This window comes from Gorilla gorilla, chromosome X (assembly GCF_029281585.2).
Source record: "Gorilla gorilla gorilla isolate KB3781 chromosome X, NHGRI_mGorGor1-v2.1_pri, whole genome shotgun sequence".
Lineage (NCBI taxonomy): Eukaryota > Metazoa > Chordata > Mammalia > Primates > Hominidae > Gorilla > Gorilla gorilla.
Genome location: NC_073247.2, coordinates 142,377,889 through 142,400,311, shown reverse-complemented (window position 1 = coordinate 142,400,311; position 22,423 = coordinate 142,377,889). Strand labels below are relative to the sequence as shown.

Here is a 22,423-nt window from a genome sequence, read left to right as displayed (position 1 = left end):
TACGTGTGCATGTGTCTTTATAGCAGCATGATTTATAGTCATTTGGGTATATACCCAGTAATGGGATGGCTGGGTCAAATGGTATTTCTAGTTCTAGATCCCTGAGGAATCGCCACACTGACTTCCACAATGGTTGAACTAGTTTACAGTCCCACCAACAGTGTAAAAGTGTTCCTATTTCTCCACATCCTCTCCAGCACCTGTTGTTTCCTGACTTTTTAATGATTGCCATTCTAACTGGTGTGAGATGGTATCTCATAGTGGTTTTGATTTGCATTTCTCTGATGGCCAGTGATGATGAGCATTTTTTCATGTGTTTTTTGGCAGCATAAATGTCTTCTTTTGAGAAGTGTCTGTTCATGTCCTTCACCCACTTTTTGATGGGGTTGTTTGTTTTTTTCTTGTAAATTTGTTTGAGTTCATTGTAGATTCTGGATATTAGCCCTTTGTCAGATGAGTAGGTTGCGAAAATTTTCTCCCATGTTGTAGGTTGCCTGTTCACTCTGATGGTAGTTTCTTTTGCTGTGCAGAAGCTCTTTAGTTTGATTAGATCCCATTTGTCAATTTTGTCTTTTGTTGCCATTGCTTTTGGTGTTTTGGACATGAAGTCCTTGCCCATGCCTATGTCCTGAATGGTAATGCCTAGGTTTTCTTCTAGGGTTTTTATGGTTTTAGGTCTAACGTTTAAATCTTTAATCCATCTTGAATTGATTTTTGTATAAGGTGTAAGGAAGGGATCCAGTTTCAGCTTTCTACATATGGCTAGCCAGTTTTCCCAGCACCATTTATTAAATAGGGAATCCTTTCCCCATTGCTTGTTTTTCTCAGGTTTGTCAAAGATCAGATAGTTGTAGGTATGCGGCGTTATTTCTGAGGGCTCTGTTCTGTTCCATTGATCTATATCTCTGTTTTGGTACCAGTACCATGCTGTTTTGGTTACTGTAGCCTTGTAGTATAGTTTGAAGTCAGGTAGTGTGATGCCTCCAGCTTTGTTCTTTTGGCTTAGGATTGACTTGGCGATGCGGGCTCTTTTTTGGTTCCATATAAACTTTAAAGTAGTTTTTTCCAATTCTGTGAAGAAAGTCATTGGTAGCTTGATGGGGATGGCATTGAATCTGTAAATTACCTTGGGCAGTATGGCCATTTTCACGATATTGATTCTTCCTACCCATGAGCATGGAATGTTCTTCCATTTGTTTGTATCCTCTTTTATTTCCTTGAGCAGTGGTTTGTAGTTCTCCTTGAAGAGGTCCTTCACATCCCTTGTAAGTTGGATTCCTAGGTATTTTATTCTCTTTGAAGCAATTGTGAATGGGAGTTCACTCATGATTTGGCTCTCTGTTTGTCTGTTGTTGGTGTATAAGAATGCTTGTGATTTTTGTACATTGATTTTGTATCCTGAGACTTTGCTGAAGTTGCTTATCAGCTTAAGGAGATTTTGGGCTGAGACAATGGGGTTTTCTAGATATACAATTATGTCGTCTGCAAACAGGGACAATTTGACTTCCTCTTTTCCTAATTGAATACCCTTTATTTCCTTCTCCTGCCTAATTGCCCTGGCCAGAACTTCCAACACTATGTTGAATAGGAATGGTGAGAGAGGGCATCCCTGTCTTGTGCCAGTTTTCAAAGGGAATGCTTCCAGTTTTTGCCCATTCAGTATGATATTGGCTGTGGGTTTGTCATAGATAGCTCTTATTATTTTGAAATACGTGAGGGCTGGGTATTTTATTGCTAAAGGTACGATGTAGCATCAGCATTTTAAAGCTGCTTTTCTTCAGATTTGTATAATTATCATCATGTAATATGCCTTCTAGAAACTCCATTTCAATGATCAGTGTAATTATATTTCCCAAGGTGATTGGATAAAAATCAAATTTGCTACTTCTACATTTTTTATTTAGTTTACTTTCTTCTACTACCTTTGCTGGATGTCATAGACACTGGGACAAGGTGAGAAGCTACCAAAATGGCCATTTTCAAAAAGAAATTCCGCTCCAAACCTATCTAAGGTCTCTGAAATGAGCCAGATCAGATAAATTATCAAGTAATTTTTTGTTTACCACATTATAAAATTATACACTCTTATTTTTTCAGTAAGAAAGTATATTCACCTTAAGAATAAGGGTATAATTTTATGATTTTGCTTTTAAACAATTATGGTCCACTCTTTCCAAACTTGACTTCCCTGTACTTGACTCATACATAATTGTGATTAAGGGGGAGTTGTTCCATTTGCCACTTGTATTTTGAAAGTATATATGGGCATAAAATCCAGGAGGCAAAAGCACGTGTCTTCGGACTTTAGGATAAATTTTTAAAAAGAGAAAGCAGCACGCATCATGGGAATGTAAATCCTTAAGTCATTAGAAGACACGGTGCAAACAGGGATGTAAAGAAAAAAAAAATAATACCTCTGGATTTTCTTACTGTGAACACCCAACCAGACAGGGGCTCTTGTCATGCTTTTCTTTTCCCAAAGGAATCATGTCTAAGCTTCCCCTCTCTTGAACTGTGATTAGGATAAAGCCCCAGAACATCTGCACACATTTCCCTGTTTGACATTTTAAGAGACCCTGAAAAATACTCTCCAGGACCGCACTTACACAGTATCCTTCCCTAAAACTTATATTTTTCCAGTCAACAAGTCTATCTTGGTAGACTTAAAAAAGATTCAATCCATCTTAGGTTTTGATTTGATGCTTCTTGTTAAACGTACCTCAGAATAGTAAAAGCATGAATTCTGTTGAAGCAAGGCATCCAAGTGTGTGCCAGAGGGCTATGAAAGGAACCAGGGGTAGAAAGTTTCTGGTACAGTTTGCCATTTTCTTCCATGCTGTGTGGAGTCACTAGTACTAAACTAAAGACAAGTACTAAATAAAAGTGCATTTGCTATGACTCTTCCTCTCCTGCCTCCATGAATTCACAATGCCTGTATTAAAACTCTAGTTGTTACCATTTTACCCCAAACCTCTGGTGTTCCCTTTTGTCTTTCTGTACGTTGATGTCTTTTCCTTTGCGTCTCCTTTAAAATCAAAGTACCCCAACACATGTAGCCTTTTCCAAGCACAACCACAGCTTAGTATAGTGTCATAACAACAAGATACAACAAGCCTGATGCTTCTCTTTTATTTCATTTCTTTTCTCCTCTCTTTTTCCATCCCTGGATGATACCCTGGCCTGATCCAACTGCTGATTTGATGCTGCAGTTGAGCAGATAGTGGCTGTGTACCATTCCGCCTCCAAGCAGAAGGCATGGGACCACTTCACAAAAGCCCAGCGGAAGAACATCAGCGTGTGGTGCAAACAAGCTGAGGTTGGTAACTTTTTATTCTGGTAGCCCCTCAGGGGGACAGTTTCTTTCGTTAACAAGTTATTGATCTGGAGTTTAGCCAGAATTAAATAGTGCCAAGCTCCCATGGTCACAATAAGGCCCTAATGAAACACTAAGACATGTTCTATAGCTTGTCACTGGGTCCAGACCACCTGCTGTCAAAAGGGTAATAAATGTGCTTGTGCTGTGGTGAATGCGTTCTGCTGGATGGAAACCTTAGTAGTGAAAATGTAGCTGGGATAATTATAAGTTTACTTCTCTTAGCGAGCTAGTCTTGGGTACAACAATAATTACTGACCTGTGCTTCTAGTGTTAGTAATATTAGGGCTGTCTTACATTTTTTAGAGTGTCTTGACAGTGAAGGACAGAAGCCGCCTGGTGTTATACTGGATCTTTGAAATTTCTGAGCTTCTTTTATCAAATTCATTTAGTCATCTTTATAGGTGGAAGCTTTAAAGGTAACAGGACTCTGATCTTAGGTTAAGGTTGGCACACACCTCTCTGCTTATACTCAAGTGACATTTTTAGCATAACACTAGAATAAATGTGATGTGATTAGGTTGCTCTTCTGCATCAAAGATTAAAAACTGAGATGGGAGATTTCACTGATCTTGCATTGAAAATCCTGTTACATATGCCTCAAGTCCTCCTATTCCTATGGGCAACTTCCTTACCAAGTCCCAATATTTTCAATTTATATATGCAGCAACTTTTCAACTACATTTCTGGTCCTCTTTGCCAGCCTGGTAGCAGTCCCATTATATCTATCCATGTAAATTGTCATATTCCTTAACTTTTAAATAGCATTTACAAGGTATTTACATTTATAAAGTGCTTTCACATTGGTTATCTCACCTGTGTGAGCCTCACAGTAGACATGGTGAAGTGAAAAAAGTATCGAACTCAGAGCCAGACATGAATTCAAATCTCAGCTCTGACATGTTAGTGCTGTGTGACTGAGCAAGTTATTCAGCCTTTCTCAGTCTCTATTTCTTCACCTGTAAATTCGAGACAATAATGAAACCCGTCTTATAGGATGAGATGAGTTAGGAAATGTGTAAAAAGTTTGAAAAATAGAAATAGTATTACTTCAGTTTTTATTAACAGCTTCATAAGGGATAGTGAGTAGGTATAGATTTCATATTTTACCTGCAGGAAAACTGAAACGTAAAAATGTTAAGTGATTTACACAAAATTACAAAGCTAGCAAATGGACTAGAAATTATTCTCCTCACTGTGAGCTCTGGTACAAAATGCTTTGTGGTCTTGAGCTAGTTATTTAACCTTTGTGGATCTTTGTTTCTTAACCTATAAAATAAGGATAGTAATTTCTCTCTGTCCTTCACGAGAATACATGAGATATGTTTGTGTGAGAACAATTTGAAAACCATGAAAAGCATTTAGGAGAAAATAAGCCAAATCCTGTTTATAAACTGATAGTATCTGAGCCATCAATTCTGGCACGGCAAAGGGATCTGGGAGTCACTAGAAAGAAATCCCTGAAGACAGCCATCCAATGGGTTGGTAGAGTCACAAATAACCAATAGCATCTTTACTTGTTTTTTAAAGAATTAGGGGAGAAAAGGAAACTATTATCTTACTGTAGCACAAAATGGTTTTAGAATCCTAGAGCTGCCTCATGTTGTTCACCTGCAACAAACAAAATTCAACTCTGTGATTCAAATGTTTACTGATCACTTTCTCCATCTCAAGCACTATGATAGGCAACATAGAATGAAATGATCTTTGCCCTCAGGGAGTTAGAAGGGTAATGAAAGTGATCAAGAGGAGGAGGGGAGTTTCACACACTAAATTTAAAATATCCAGTCTTCAGTTCAGAAGAATAAAAGTTGAGAGAAAAATGCTCAGTAGGTCTTATGATTGTAGAAAAGCAGAATAGGCATTAAGTTTCTACCTTCCCTTTGATACACGTACACTTCTAACTCCTCTTTGGGTTAGAAGTTGGCTGAATGGCCCCACCCTTTAAGGAAAGCCATGACAGTACATTGCCTTTTTGCAGGAGGAAGGGAGCCTCTGGTTGGAATGCTGATTTGCCTAGGTCACAATACTTTTTTTTTTTTTTTTTTTTTTTTTTTTTGGAGACGGAGTCTCGCTCTGTCGCCCAGGCTGGAGTGCAGTGGCGCAATCTCAGCTCACTGCAACTTCCGCCTCCTGGGTTCAAGTGATTCTCCTGCCTCAGCCTCCCGAGTAGCTGGGACTACAGGCACACGCCGCCATGCCCGGCTAATTTTTTGTATTTTAGTAGAGATGGGTTTTCACCATGTTGCCCAGGCTGGTCTTGAACTCCCGAGCTCAGGCAATCCGCCCACCTCGGCCTCCCAAAGTGCTAGGATTATAGGCGTGAGCCACCATGCCTGGCCGTCACAACACTTTTGCAAACTATGTGGCCATAAAATATTACCCATCAATCATATTCATCAAGGGTCTGTGTAGTTATTAGGTTGATACAAAAGTAATTGCAGTTTTTGCCATTAATATTTCAAGTCTACTTATCTAGCGGATATATACTTGAGTTTAATTAGACTCACAGTAGAGATAGCTGTACCAGTGAGCTGGACACTCCTTAGGACCTATAGAGAACTGAGATATTTGCACCCTATTACCCAATATTGTAACAAAACTTCCTTGGCAGAGTGGTGATGATAAAGTACATGACCAGCATGACTTTCCAGGAGCTACATGTTTCATGCTGTGCCTTGTAGACTGTGGAAACCCCAAAAAATCCTTCCCGCTTGTTTGATTGAATTAAATTAAGGTCCACCTTGAATATCTCAAATCTTGTTCAGTACTACACGAGCTGAAAGTGGGACATAGCTCATAACCTTTCTCTGGTATTGCATTCCCTAAACCTAAAAGATCTCTTTCACTTTATATTGGTGCCTCTTTAAGTCATTGTTTTTGTTTTTATTTTTGTCCTTGTTTTTTTTTACCTCTGCAAACTTTTACTTGATAGCAGGCAACTGTGAGGACTGAAAGGAGGTATCCTGTGGGAAATAAATAAACCGTCCTCTTAAATTGTGGCTGCCTCTTAGCACCCCTTGAAAATCAGAACATCTCAAAAACTTAATCAACTAGGCTGCCTTATTTTTGACCTAGGCATCCAAGCTACATAGAACTCATAAGCCAAGGGTTTCATCAAAGTGAGTTTCTGACGTTCAACCTTTTTACCAGTTGCATCTGAGAACAAGTCAACCAATGACCTCCTCATGTCACAAAGTGCCTGTTCCTTGTCTCATTGTCATCCTTCTACCAGCAGCCAACACAGTCTTACTCTGCTGAGAGAAAGGATGTGGAGTATGAAGAAAAAGTTTCCGCCTTTGGGGAGCTTAGACACTGACTTTGGTAGCGTATGTCAAGCAAACTAGTTTGCTAATGAGTCTTTTTCATTGCTTTACGTTCCTGATTTATATGTGTGAGGTCCCTGCTAATACAGCTGAAAACAGTATTAGGAGAAGGCTGAATGAAGTCCCTCCTGTTACTAAAAGTTGGTGTCTATAGTGACTTTACTGGCAGTTCTGTGTGTTGTGGGAATTCTTTTTCTACAGAATCACTTAAAACCTATGTGTTTCTCTCTAGCTGGCCTAGATTCAAAGCTAAAGCTTTGATAATGTGTAAAAACTAGAGCCATAACAATAAGCCCTAGGAGATATCCTCTTATATCCTCCCTCAGATGCGGTTTTACACCACTGGGCTAGAGGAAAAGGGACTTGATGATTACTAGTATTCTTGTAAAATGAAATACTGTGATTGCTAAAATAACTTTCTTTATAGAATTACAGGCCTACCATTCCAAACTCTGAAGAACTGTTTGCAGATAGATATTCAAATATTCTGCATACCCTTGGTTTAGGACCCATCTACACTAACACCAGCTGTTGGCCTTCAGCCATCAAAAAACATACTAACACAATTTGGATAAACCTAATTTGTATTTCCACTATGTATCATATAATAGACATTAATTAAGAACCTGAGTTTGTACTTTGCTTCATTATATTAAATGATATCTCAGAATCAAATTTCTACATAAGTGTAGAAGCTATCTCCCTATCCTCTGCTTTCCATTCCCTTGTCTGATCTCTTCTCCACCAATTTTCCTCTTAATGTTGAAAGTCTTAGGCTGGGCATGGTGGCTCATGCCTGTAATCTCAGTACTTTGGGAGGCTGACACAGGCAGATTGCTTGAGTTCAGGAGTTCGAGACCAGCTTGGGCAACATGGTAAAACCCCATCTCTACCAAAAATACAAAAATTAGCCAGGTGTGGTGGCCCATGACTGAGTTCCCAGCTACTTGGGAGGCTGAGGTGGGAAGATAGCTTGAGCCCAGTAGGTCGAGGCTGTAGTGAGCCATGATCACACCACTGCACTCCAGCCTGGGCAACAGAGCAAGACCCTGTTAAAAAAAAAAAAGAAAGAAACTGGCTAAGTAGAATTTTGTTACACATTTATTAAGAAACTGATTTGTCTGGTAATCATGTTCCTATCATAAAACATGAATAAGATTAATTTAAATCCACATACATTTTTGTGAAACTATAGTTAGATAATTAATGTGTAACAATTTGTGATTTGCTTACTTTATGATAAATCAAAAATGTCAGCTGGCACAGAAGTGGTTCTTTTCATGTATTTTCGTGTCTCCGATTTCAGTTTTATTCCATATGAAAGTACATTGTTCCCCATTATAGAGTAGTGTGTGAATTTCTAAGCTTCAGAAAAAGTTATCATTAGATCAGACTCAGTCATTATAATGTGTTTCCAGAAATCACTAACAGTTCATTGTTGAAATGAAAAATATCACAGATCTACTGTGGGCAGGAGAATGGTATAAAAACTTTAGGAGGGCTATCTTACCTTTTTTGCTGTAGTCTACCAGTGATGTGACCCAGTCAATTTCAGGTAGAGATTTACAAATGCAAATTGCTGAAAAATGTTTCCGCATGCCATCGCCATTCTTTTGGTTTCAGCACTGGATTCAAAATGCCAGGATGGAAAATGGGGCAAATCTGGGAGACAGCTATTTCCTTTGCTGTCTGCTCTTCAGTGGCTCAGAGTTTTTCCCCTGCCTGCACCTATGTCCAAACTAGGTAGAATGCCTTCCTCGGGTTCATGTCACCTTTTAGCCCTTCACTCTGAAGGTATTTTTTAGGGTTTCCTTCCCAAAGCAGAGCTTTTCTGATCCAATCGGAGAATACAGAAGACAAGTAGCTCAGACATCAAGTACTTTAAGGGAAAGATTTTCAAAGAATTAAAACCTCACTCCTTATTTTTAGGAGTACTGTCACTTACTAAATGTTCCCCATAAGCTTACTTTAGTATAGTACTCCATAACCTCTGCCGCTCTCTTTACCTTTTATCTCATTCGTGTGATATAGTATTGGGTATTTATAGAAGAATAATAATATGAGCCTGAGTTTCTTTGTAGCTAGAAAGGATTGTCTAGTGGGTAGGGGGCTCTGAGCTCTGCCAGTTTGCCTGCCTGACTGAACCACTTAGGGAAACATACCCCTTAGTTTTTCTTACCCTTACTTTATTATCAGTTAAAGCAACTGGTGATTCTTATTCCTGAAGTACTTTGAAACATTTAGGTAAAATTTGTTCATAGGTCTGTTATATTTCCAGGGATTTTTGAAGATGTGAAAGACTAGATAAGCTGTATCACATATTTTTTTAACTTTTTATGTTTCTAAGAAGAGATTACACTTTTTTGCCCAGCTGGAAGAAGAAAGATGTTTTGTGGATGCTGAAAAGCTAGTGGACATGTCTTAGCTCTCAGATATTCCTGCCCTGGGACATTTCCCTAGAAGGAACATATTTTACTCTTCTGAGAAACACAATAACTTTCTCAGGGTTATGTGACATGTTTGTGAATTGAGAGTTGGTCTCTGCTTATACTCTCCAATAGTCTACATTTTTGTTAGGCAACTAGAAAGCCATGACTTTTCCTAATGCAGTAAGTTGTACAATATTCGAATTTGCCAATGTCAAACTTCATTATAATCAGTTTTCCAGTAACAGCTCTTTGATGATAACTGAAAATCAGACTCCTGAGATAGAATGAATTCTCAGAAATGAGAAATTCGTTTATTGTTCTCTGTGTAATAAGTTTGAATAAGACAGCAAATCTCTTTCTTGACACAGCCCTTTAAAGTTCATTTTTCTCAAGCAAGTCATTATTTTTTTCTATTTTAAGTAATGCCCCTGAAGCACATGGGAGAGTCTATGTTAGCATCTTCTTTTTCTATTCTTAACTATCAGTGATGATACTAAATAGCTCACTTTTTTAAAAAAGAGTCTTTTATTTATCTTTAGTGAAAACTTAACTTGAGACAGAAATCATTATTTTTCCTGATAAAATGAATAAAAAGGAGGATGTTGGTTGGGATAATGACTACACCATTAATTATTTAAAAATCCATTTGAAATACATATAATTCCCCTAAATGGAGGCAATTTTCACAGACAACTTCGGATATTTCCTGTGTACAGCCCAGTACAGGCTAATCCAAGCAAGGAATTCTCAGTTCAGTGATGAGGGGCCTCTGACAGGCATTAATTGGCCTCTAAATGATTGCAAGCTGCTTCAAAATGCACAGTTGTTGTGCTTACCTTTTTAAAGTGACTTTTATCATGGGATCTTGATCATTTTCAGTGTTCTTCATGCCTTCCTGAAAGTCTGTGTTTATATCCATTAGCACTTCCCTTCAGCCTGAAGAACTTTCTTCAGCATTTTCTATAGCATATTTCTATAGCGCAAGTCTGTTGGTGATGAATTCTTGCATTTAATTTTGTCTGAAAATATACCTCAGCTTTATTCTTGAGAGAATTTGTCTCTGAATACAGAATTCTGAATAAATGGATATTTGTATTTCTTCATGAACTTTAAATATATTATTTCACTGACTTCTGGCCTTAAATTGTTTCTGAAGGAAGTCAAAGTATTCAAATTGTTGTTCCCCTCTGTATAATGTATTGCTTTTCTCTGGCTGCTTTCCAGAGTTTATCTTTAGCTTTAGCTTTCTGCTGTTTTAATATGATGTACTTTTTTCACACATATCCTGCTTGGGGTTCACTGAGCTCTTTGAATATGTAGATTAATGTCTTTCATCAAATTTCAGAAATTACCAACCCTTATTTCTTCAAATCTTTTAAAATTATTTTCTTTCTCCTCTTTTTCTGCAATTTTATTTACATGTATCTTAGATCTTTGTAATCTCACAAGGTCCCAAGGCTCTGTTTTTTAAAAATATTTATCTTGGATACATTTGTTTTGCTCTCTCTTTAAGTTCTCTCATTATTCTGTCAACTCTATTCTACTTTTAGCCTCGTCTGGTTATTTTTATTTCAGGTATCATTTTCTAGCTGTAGAATCACCCAGATATGGTAGTTATCAGACGAGATTATAAAGCAGCTATTATAACGATTCTCAGTGATGTAAAAGAAATATGCTCATAATGAATGAAAAGATAGGAAATCTCAGAAGAGGAATAGAAATTTTTTTAAAGAATCCTTGGTTCTTTTTATTTCCAGGCAAAAGAATCCCTGGTTCTTTTTATTTTCAGACAAAAGAACTCTTGGCTCCTTTTAAATGTTTCTATTCCTCTGCTGAGATTTTCTATCTTTTCATGCATTATAAACATATTTTCTTTACATCATGAGCACAGTTATATTAATAGCTGCTTTAGTTTCTTGTCTGTTAAATTACCATATCTAGGTGATTTCAGTGTTGGTCTCTGTTAATTGTCCTTTCTTTCAGAAATGGGCCATATCTTCCTAGTTTTTCTATGTCAAGTAATTTTGGGCTTTATCCTAGATATTACAGATATTAAGTTGTGAAGACTCTGGATTATGCTATGTTCTTTCAAAGAATGTTGACTTTGTTTTCGTTTGTTGTAACGGTCAATTTACTTAGTTGGATTCAAGCTGGGAATTCTATCTCTTGGATGGCCAGCTCAGTTGTCATTTCAGTTCTTTTAGCCTTAGCTGTGCTGTTGGGAATCTTCCTTGTGCTTTCTTGGCTTGGGTCTCATGCAGACATTTGAGCAGATCTTATATACAGAATTTAAAGTTCTTTCCCCCGCCTCTATTGTCTCCTTTCTGGGATTCCCTTCTTACTTTCCAGTGGCTGTAACTGCCCTGAACTCTCCTTGAGTTCTTTAGGCCATAAAGACTATGGGCTTTCTATTAGAAATTTAGCCATCTTATGACGTGCTAACTCTGGTCTACCCTCAGACTAAATTGCCCTTTAAAAACTGAGAGACTCACCCTATGCTATTCCTTTCTTCCAAGTGTCAGCTTCTCTTCAGAATATGTCTGCTTTTGTTCACTCTCCAATGTCATCAAGTAGTTAATGGGTTTTGTTTTGTGTTTTGTCCAAAGATTATAGTTATTATCCATGGGAAGGTTGGTCTGGTAGAATATTACTCCTGAAAGTTCATCTTTGCTGTAACTTCTAAAACTACAAAAACCCAATTAAGAGTTATGTTGAGTAAAACTATAAAAAGACAGAGAAGAGAATGGCAAGCAGCAAAATTAAAGGGTCCAACATGGGGAGGTGAAAATGGCAGAACCCTTAAGGGAAAGTCCACAAATCCATGTAAGAGGTAAAATGTCTTTCATGGCCAAAAATACTGTCTAATATGATAGGAATATAAGAATCATAGACTTCTGGAGCTCTGGGTCTGGAAAGAAAGCCTATTGCAAGACAGAGTATAACCAAGTCTGCTTTGTCTGAGACTGTTTTACTTTCAACATGCCTCTTTACCTTAAGAGTATTTGGAGGATTTTTTTCCTAATATGTCAAAAAAAAAATGCTGCTTTATCTTATCCTTAACTCCATTCATTTCCTCAACATTTTCAACGAATTCCCACCTAAAAAGCGTACCTTTTAACCTTAGGAAATTCGCAACATTCATAATGATGAATTAATGGGAATCAGGCGAGAAGAAGAAATGGAAATGTCTGATGATGAAATAGAAGAAACGACAGAAACAAAAGAAACTGAGGAATCAGGTAAAGATAATTGTTTTCTTTATTTAATAAACATGTACTTGCAGACATGATATTTTCAAACTTTTAATACCCAGTAAGGTATGGCCATCAACCCATCAGCCTGGATACCAGCTAGAAATAATTGGCAAGGCCGTATGTGTACATACTGGCTGAATATCAGCTCTGTGGCTACAGGATTTTCTGTGGTTTTCACTTATCCATACCTTGCATTGAAGTGCCTAATTAAAAGTGGACTTTCTTTTCCAAAAAGCGCTGGGCATTGAAGCAGCTCTAACCTAGTATAGTCAGAACCTCACTGTGAGACAGAGGCCGTGTTACAGGTCCTTAGTGGGACCCATAGGGCAAACTTTTTGAACAATAGATAATACCCTCCCCTTCAATTTCATAATAAACTATCTTGGATGGGAGAATTACCATTGCAGATAATAAAATAGCCAGAAGACTACTCTTTTTAGGCAAACCATTCCAGACAATCTTAGGAGTCAGATTACAGGAAGGTACAGTGGAAAAACCACTGGACCTAAAGTTGAAACACCTGAGTTCTAGTCCGAACTCTGTCCTTCTTGACCTAGGAGGGACTTCTTCCCCACTGAGCCTCAGCTTCCACACTTGTAAGGAGTACATTATAAAAACCATTTAACAGCCAGGCACCATGGCTCACGCCTGTAATCTCAGCACTTTGGGAGGCTGAGGTGGGTGGGGATCACCTGAGGTCAGGAGTTCGAGACCAGCCTGACCAAAATGGCGAAACCCCATCTCTACTAAAAATACAAAAAATTAGCTGGATGTGGTAGTGCATGCCTGTTATCCCAGCTACTCGGGAGGCTGAGGCAGAAGAATCCCTTGAACCTGTGAGGCAGACATTGCAGTGAGCAGAGGTCACACCATTGCACTCCAGCCTGGGCAACAAGACCGAAACTCTGCCTCAAAACAAACAAACAAAAAAACATCTAACAGGGATTTTGTGATGGTTAAATGAGTTCATTTATTTAATAACTATTACATGCTAAGCACTATACTAGAGATTGGAGATATAGTTGTATACTGTTCCTGCTGTGTGTGTGTATGTGTGTGTGCATGTGTGTGTGTAAAAGAGAGAGAGAGAGAGATTGTAATTCAAATCTGAATTTCCTGGTTCCAGTGCTTGTATAGTGAAGTCAGCAGCTCTATAGCCACTTGAGTGGTCTTAGAATTTTCACTCCATGAGCAGAAACTCTGAAGGAAAGAAAAACACCAAGTCAGACTTTGAAAAAGATATTTATTAGCTATTACATCTGAATTTTTTCTATTTTTGCCATATGTTTGAACCCTAAACATACAAACTGCCATCTATATTGAATAAACCCTTTGTAATCAGTGGTTAGCTAGCATTTTCAGGATAGTCAACTAATTACTGCAAATAAATACTGTAAACTTATAGCCAAAATAAACACAGAGTTGAATAAGAATTGAACTATTCAAATTATTTAAGTGCTTAGCTAGGATGTTTTATAGCTGATTAATCTTTCACTTGTATGATTGTTTACACCTCAGTATCTACAGTATTGTACACAGTATTTAGTCAGTGTTACCATGAAATAAATGCTGCCGTAAGTTTAAGCATCCACTTGATAAATTGCTGAGTTTGTGGAGTTATTGGAGGAGGAGAGGGGTATATGGGAGACTCAGATTGAATGCACTTACTAGAGTTGTATAATTGCATTTTGCTTCTGTATCTCTTTTGAGTTAAAAGCTGTATTGGCTACTGCACAGAATCTTATTTGTTTAGAGACTGGAAACTCCCTGACAGATCATCTTATAGCTATTTTCTTTCCTGTTCCACATGCCAGGATGCTGCTTTGTCAAATAAAGCTATCTACAATAGACTTAATGGAGCTTACCAAATAGCTTTTCTCCCAGAAGGTTTCAATTCATTTTAATTCAAGGACTTTTGTGCATTTTTCTTCCTCTCGATTGTATCTAATTCTGTTATCTCACTTCTGTAGTACTCAACTGCAGAAATCCCGCTCATTGTGAGCCAGTGAAAAGGTCTTCAGTTTTTATCTAAAGTGGCTACATGTTTTAGCTATCATTTGGTTCCAATTAAAAGCTTAAGCAACGAGATCTCAGAGTTGTTGTTTTTTTTTTTTTTTTCCTCTGTCCATGCTACCAAACTTGAATTGTAGGAACCTATGGCATGTTTCTGGTTAGATTTTACTTCCCGAAGAAAGTAAAACCAGCCTAGAAGTCTCAGTTATCTTTCCTTGGAGTGCCACAAAATTTCTGTTATTTGAGAGACTCTATATTAGCCAGCCCATATTTGTGATGCAGTACTTTAAATACTCTTGCCATGGAAGGAAGGACTGATGTACACAAAGCAATCTATTGAAGAGGGACAATCACATCAAAGCAAATCATGATAGTGTAAAATTATTTCATTATCTTGTTAGCCATGATGGAAAGTACTGTACCCAGTAAACATAAGAAAAGCTCTTCCCTTTCAGCACCCATCTTCTGCTCTGTTTACTTAGACTAGTGGTTCTCAGACTTGGTATACTGAAGAATCATTTGGGTTACCTTTACAAATTCAGATGTCTAAGCTGCAGAATCTGATCCAATAGGTCTGTAATAGGGTTGAGGAATCTGCATTTTATCAGCCATCCTAAATGATTTCGATGCTGGTGGTCCAGGAAGCACATTTGGAAAACATGGACTTAGACTAATTCTCCTTCATTGTTCTGGCCAAAGTTTTCTGTTCCCTTAATATTAATCTAATCTCCTTCTTCCTTCCCCACCTTTTATTTTCCATTATTTCCACTTCAAGAGTTTGGCCAATTAATTAACAAGCACTATGTCCTATAAGCTGATGGAGATAGAGATATAAATATGTGTAAATCCACACAAAATTTTAGAAATACCACTTGCTGCTAACATGGAAGGTACTGATTAGAATGCAGCAGGGCAAGAGATATCAGGTGTGGGCCAGAGTTGTCACAGTCAGTGAAAAATTGATCAGGTTCTTGAAAGATGAACAGGTTTAGATGATAGGAAGATAAGAAAGCATCTTGATGGTGGGGGGAAGGGAGGGAGTAAAAGGGTCGGGGCTCAAAGAGGGAAATAAGCATGATGTATATAGGGGACAAAAGACTGAGTAGAGTAGATGGGTCCAAATTATGGAGGGCTATGTATGCCAACCTTAGATTTCGCATAGTAAGCAATATGCCACTATAAGCACATCTTGTCTGTGGCGCTAATATGATGAAAGCAACATGAATTATACATTTTAAAGGATAATCTTCAATTAAGAGAGTCTAACCAGATACTTTTACAGGAAGTGAGATGTAAAATGCTGAAGGGTGGGACCAGAGTGAAGGCAAGAGGAACTGAGACAAAAATGGTAGAAGAAAAGGAGGCAATGGATTGAATGAGATTAAAGATGCTAGGAGTCATTTTCGAGGAATATTCCTAAGTCTTTAGTGCCAGATTGGATACAGATGATTAAGAAAAGGAAAAAGCCAGGAATGAGTCTGTGTCTTCTAGTCTGAGAGACTGGAGACCTGTTGATTGTATTGGTTCACTAGAGATGTCATAACAAAGTACCACGAAGTGGGTGGCTTAAATGACGGAAATGTATTGTCTCACAGTTCTGGAAGCTAGAAGTTTGAGATCAAGATTTCAGTAGGGTTAGTTCCTTGTGAGGGAGAATCTATTGCATTCCTGTCTCCTAGTTTCTGGTCATTTTCCAGCAATCTTTGATGTTCCTTGTCTGGTAGATGCATCATCCCAATCTCTGCCTTCATGTTTACATGGTGTTCTCCCTGTGTGCATGTCTGTTTCTATGTCCAAATTTCCTCTGTCAATAAGGATACCAATCATGTCAAGTTAGGACCCATCATAATGACCTCATTGTAATTTGACTACCTCGTAAAGAACCTGTTTCCAAATAAGCCAGATTCTGAGAGCTTCAACATATCTTTTTTGAGAGGACACAATTCAAACCATAACAGTAGAACTGACAGAAATGGACTGATGGATGGGACTGATTTGCAGAATATGATGAGATGAACTGCAGATAGTAGATCATTGAGAAATGGGCAGAAGGGGTTTGTATTCAAATTAGAGTTGAAGAAACTAGAAGGAATAGTAGATGGTAGTGTAGAGGTATCGGCTGAAGCCCTGAGAAAATTATTAAATGAATATGAAAGACAAGTGAAAGAAGAGCAAAAGGTTGAATACAGAATTTGGGGGACTATCCACAATAAGGGAGAAGGAAAGAAAGAGGAGTTTGCAGAGGAGTTAGAAAAAAGCAGTTCTGAGAGGCTGGAAGAAAACTAGAAATGAATTGGGTTGTGGAAACCAAGAAAAGTTTTTATAGAAGTAAGTAGTCATTGACATTAACAGATGTTACAAAGAAAATCGGAATTGAGAGAAACAATGCTGGGCAAGAGCTATTTTAGTACAGTGATAGAGGTAGGGGCCAGAATACATGACATTAGTAAAATAAAGTAAACAAAGACCATAGATCAAGAAGTTGGGTACTAAGCAAAAGGAAATATGGATATTATAAATGGCAACTAGAATTGATAAAGTTAAGGGTTTTTGTTGTTGTTGTTGTTGTTCAATAAAAAGGAAGGAGGCAATGGAGAGTATGAGATTGAAGATGCTAGAAAATAAAAGAATACTTATGGAAGTGGAATCTTTGAAAGAAGAAAGAGAAGGGATCCATATTCAAGTAGTGTTTACTTTAGAGAGGAGAGAGTCCTCTTTCTCTGAGACAAGAGAGGGGAAGCTGAAAGAATATAGGTAGCCCAGGCTTCTCCATACACTAAGAGATTGTTTATTCATCACAAAAATGATTTGGAAATGAGACCACGAGGAGAAGGGAACCGATTTGGAATAAATGCTATGGGCAGTATGGAAGGAAGAAATCAGTGAGAGGTGAGAGACCCATCAGCAAGGGCCAACATGAGTGTGTATTGATGTAGCTGCCTAGCTCTGCAACTTCCTATAAGAGTTCTCTGTGGCCCAGGATAAGAGAGAGTGGAGTCAAGTGACTGTGAGTTGGGGATTGGCATGGTAAGCCTGGCCAGAGGTTTTCAGGAAGCTGAAGCAATACAAGGCACTGAGGAGTTTGCACTGGGATCTATTCAGCCAGAAAGCAGCTAATGAACTAGCTTAGTGAACTTGGCCACTCCGTGAGATTAAAGATCCCAGCAAGGAAAGAGAGCAGTCTTGGGGTGATGAGAGGCAGTGAGGAAAATGGTAGATGAGGATTCTGTGTTTGAGATGGGAATTTAGAGATGTAAGAGGGGTAACAATGAGGTTCCAGGTGCATCCATGCTGGCAGAAGCCTGGTTGGAATGGTGACAATAACCTGTAGAGGCAAGGGAAAGCAAGGCATTGTGAGGTCAGGAAACCCACTTGAGATTTTTTGCCTGAGCTGACCTGCAACCACCCCAATAGGTCTTATTCATATCATTTCCTGCTCTTTCTTCCCAGTCTTTGTTCTTTTCAGCTTTTTCCCTTTGTGAATCACCTCAGCTCAAACTTTCTTATGAGCCTTGAGAGAAATATTACCCATTCTTCCTTCCATAATTTTGTAACATTTTTAGCATCTCCTGTAATTAAGCTTTAAAAGGGTGGCTGACTCCCTGAATTTACTTCTACTAATTTTTTTTTCTTGTTTTCTTTGTACCATTGAAGAGACTCAGGCACTAATTTTTTAATGGCACAAAATCATTTTTGATCTTTTGTTGTACAGAAACATGTCTGGGATTTTGCTGTTAGTGGCTCCGCTAAAAAGAGGAGTTCACAGCTGCCTTCATACTTTCATATTTCCATGATGAACTGGCAGCCTTCAGATCTGAGGAACAATTGTCATAAAGAGAAACATTTTCCCCACATAGGAAATAGCCAAAAAGGAGAAGCCAAGAACTAATGATGGCAGGATATGAATACATTCACTGTACTATGCTCTTTAGTATCAGGACTGATGGATTCACCTACTCAAACATATTATTAAAAGGTAATATTGAACTTTTCAATGTTCTGGCAATGTACAAAGAACTTCAGCTTCAGAAATGGGCCCAATTAATATTAAGTCTGTGAAAGGAAAGACTTGGTGTCCTCATTAAAATGACAAAAAACCCTGATTTCAGAGAGTGGGAAATATATTTTGTAGGTAAGGTCCCCTCGGTAGCATTACAGGTGATCACATTTTCTTTTGCTTGGTGACAGGTCCAAACTGAGAAGATTATTATCTGCTCCCACTTTGCTGCAGGTATCCATCACTGCTCATCAGCATGCCCTTTCCCCCAGGACAAAAACAGTCTCTCCTCCTCATTTTCTCAGAGGGAAAATATTTTTACATTTAAACTGGAGAATACGCCTCTAATCATTCTCCTAGATCTCTGCCCTTTTCTCTTCCATGTATCTCCGTGTGACATGTAGAACATGAGCATAATTACTGGCCTGCAGTACAAGAAGAAATAAAAGGAGGAAAATGAAATATCACTATTTTGTATTGAGCCATGTGGACTGCCAGAGGACAAACATGCAAACCAAAACAGAAATAAATAATTGTTAATCTGTAGGAGTCACTTGATTTACAGAGTAACCTGTGTACTATTCAGCCAAACTCCAGCTCAAGATGCTGTCCTTGGTACTCACCCTGCAAGCAAACCAAATATTTCTTCCTCTGTTTGACGGATAGTTAACATGCCTTTTTCTATAGAGTTTTGTATATAAAAATCATCTTCACTCATAGTATCTTCTTTTGATATTGTGGTTGTTAGTGCTTGTCTGATGAAAAGTATCCCAGCCACTGGAAGAGATGGCAAGGATAGATATTATTTGCAGTGCTTGGAATCCAAGAGACACAAAATCTGCATAACAACAAGAATTAAAATTAATAATAAAACCAATCACAAAATGAATATGTCATGCCAAAGATCTTTTTGTAAGTCTTTAAAACTAAAATGCAAGGTTTAAAACTGCTGTATCAGGATCATTGCATGGCCATCCACAGAAAACAAATGTGGATGCTAAGAACACCTCAACAACACTAGTAGAAGATACTTCTAACCAGAACCCTTCATGTTACGTTGCCACTTTCTGCTTTGGATAGACCATCTGACCACAGCAGCCTACATCAGTACATACTAGTTTTAGGAAAACCCCCATGTTCAAGGAATTGAATTAAACCCAGCACCTCTCTAAAGGCAGCTTCCTTTTAGGAGTACAGAATGTTTTCACACTAATATGGGGTTTTTTTTTGTATATACTTGTCTTAGTCCATTTTATGTTGCTATAAAGGAATACCTAAGACTGAGTAATTTATAAAGAAAAAAGGTTTATTTGACTTACAATTCCGAAGGCTGGAAAATTCAAGATTGAGTATTTGCATCTGGTAAGAGCCTCAAGCTGCTTCCACTCATGGCAGAAGGTGATGGGGAGCCAGTGTAGGCAGAGATCATATGGTGAGAGAGGAAGCAAGAGGAGAGGGGAGGTGTCAGGCTTTTTTTTTTTTTTTTTTTTTTTTTTTTGATATAGAGTCTCACACTGTCGCCAGGCTGGTGTGCTGTGGCGCGATCTTGGCTCACTGCAACCTCTGACTCCCTGGTTCAAGTGATTCTCCTGCCTCAGCCTCCTGAGTAGCTGGGATTACAGGCACATGCCACCACACCCAGCTAATTTTTGTATTTTTAGTAGAGACGGGGTTTCATGTTGGCCAGAATGGTCTCAATCTCCTGACCTCGTGACCCACCAGCCTCGGCCTCCCAAAGTGCTGGGATTACAAGCATGAGCCACCAAGCCCGGCCAGGCTCTTTTTAACAACTAATAGAGTGAGAATGCACCCCCCCTTCCCAGGGAGGGCATTAATCTATTCATGAGGGATCCACCCTTATGACCCAAACACCTCCCACTAGGCCCAACACCACCACATTAGGGATAAAATTTCAATATGCGTTTTGCTGAAGAAAAATAAATCATAACCAAACCACAGCAATATTTCATCTTTGTAATGCACAAGTTCTTTCCATTCATTATGTAGAGGGTGAATCTTCTCTTTGAAATTCCTTTAGATAAACCCTTCTTTCACCATTTATAGCTAATAATTTTAATTGTTTAATTCCTTCTTTTTTTTTTTTTGGAGACGGAGTTTCGCTCTTGTTGCCCAGGCTGGAGTGCAATGGTGCCATCTCAGCTCACCGCAACCTCTGCCTCCTGGGTTCAAGGGATTCTCCTGCCTCAGCCTCCCGAGTAGCTGGGATTACAGGCATGCGCCACCATACCCGGCTAATTTTGTATTTTTAGTAGAGACAGGTTTCTCTATGTTGGTCAGGCTGGTCTCAAACTCCCAACCTCAGGCCTCCCAAAGTGCTGAGATTACAGGTGTGAGCCACTGCACCCAGCCAGTTTAATTTCTATCACTTTTCTTTTACTTTCTCCTACCCAAAGTTCTTCCCTATAGGTAATTAAGAAAATTCATATCTTTGTCAAATTGCCTTTTAACTTTCTTATACATTTAATATACAGATTGTAAATTTGATCCATTTTTTATTTTTATTTTTTCACATCAGAGTTTGATTTAGTCCTGCTGCAAACACACAGAATCTGAAATGTTTAATGAAAATGGAATAGATTTCTTGAGATCTAATATTTTTAAAATTGCCTGACAGCTTACCATCTAAGAAAACTTATTTAAGGGAGGCAAATTATTTTGGGAGATGAGTATAAGAGGTAGTAGTAGGAAGTTAAGGAAATATTGCAGAAATGTATTGGAAGACAAATATGCCCAAAGAAAAAGCTCCACTGAAAAAAAAAATATTGAATTCTGACCATAGAACTAGCACCCTGCTCCCAGGTCAATAATTTGAACAAAAATAAATAAATAAAAAAGACCTTGCTCAATCCTGAGGTTAGTGAAGGAATATAGGAGAGTTGTGTGTTAATGTGACTACTGAAATCAAAGAGCAGTACTATTCAAAGGGAATGTCTTGATCTTAGGATCAAATATGCTAGACCTTGAATCAGAGAGTCTGCATTACAGTAGAAAAATGGGGACTGCTTTATGCATGTGGATTCAGGGCACACCAGCAACCTACACATGCAGCATTCTCTAAGCCATAATGACCATTCTCATCTCCCACTCAGGGTAGGAGTAAGACTCTTCTCTTGCAGCACTCTGATAAGTTGGGTTTCTTCTTCTTCCTTGCAAATAATAGGGAAACTAAACATTTATACCTATTGCGCCCCCAAAGCTGAAAGCAATAAAGAATGAACACATACAGCAAGCTGTTAGGTGCATCTCTGTTTAGGAATTGCCTCAACATTGGGTTTCTATTGACAGAACAGAAGAAGTTGCCTCTGATCTTCCTGAGGCTCCCATTGTACCCTGGCTTAGCAGCCCACAGTTAATTTTAAGTGGCAAAAGAAAATTCCTCCAGGATGAGAAGTTAGATTTCTACTAAAACAGTGCTCTCCATAGGGTATATGAGCACATTCAACTGTCACTTGAAAAGAAACTGAGGGAGGACACACGGTGCCCACTGCTAGAAATCTTGCAGTTAGATTAGAATGGAAGAGTATCTGAGTTTTTAGATAATTTTAGACATCAGGATATGGCTAACAGGTTATGTTCAGGGCCTACGCTTGATACTGTCGAAATACAAAGAAAAATAACTGCCTAGAGAGAACATCCATGTCCTAAAAGACAAAACATTTTATCTGGGTGAAGGGATGACTTAACTCGTGAAACTTGAAAACACAGAACAACAACAAAAATAATTTCCTTGAACATATTCAACTAGAAGGGCAAGGCATTTTCCTACATAAAACATTATAATTTTCCCACTACTCCAAAGGAATCCAATAAATAATTTTACAGTGAAAAGGCCTGGATCAAACCTAGAAGTGACACCAGTCCCCAACGAACACAAGTCACAGGTCCCTGTGCAGGTCTCAGGGTGGAGTCATGCAAGAACGCCAACACTGCCATGAGCCTGGCCTGCGGTTTCATCTTTCCCAAATGGGACCAGCTGCAGGGTCCAAGCTGCTTTACAGAAGAGTGCTATC

The 22,423-nt window shown here is 38.5% G+C and overlaps 1 protein-coding gene across 7 annotated transcripts in view; it reads left to right on the top strand.

Annotated features, from left to right (window-relative positions):
• Positions 1–22,423, top strand: part of ENOX2 (ecto-NOX disulfide-thiol exchanger 2) — a 294,262-nt gene that overhangs the window by 248,100 nt on the left and 23,739 nt on the right. For all 7 annotated transcript variants that reach the window (XM_055376267.2, XM_055376266.2, XM_063703093.1 and 4 more), the window contains 2 exons: positions 3,210–3,316; positions 12,253–12,367. In XM_055376267.2, the coding sequence (XP_055232242.1) occupies positions 3,210–3,316; positions 12,253–12,367 (222 nt within the window). The remainder of the gene's footprint in view (positions 1–3,209; positions 3,317–12,252; positions 12,368–22,423) is intronic.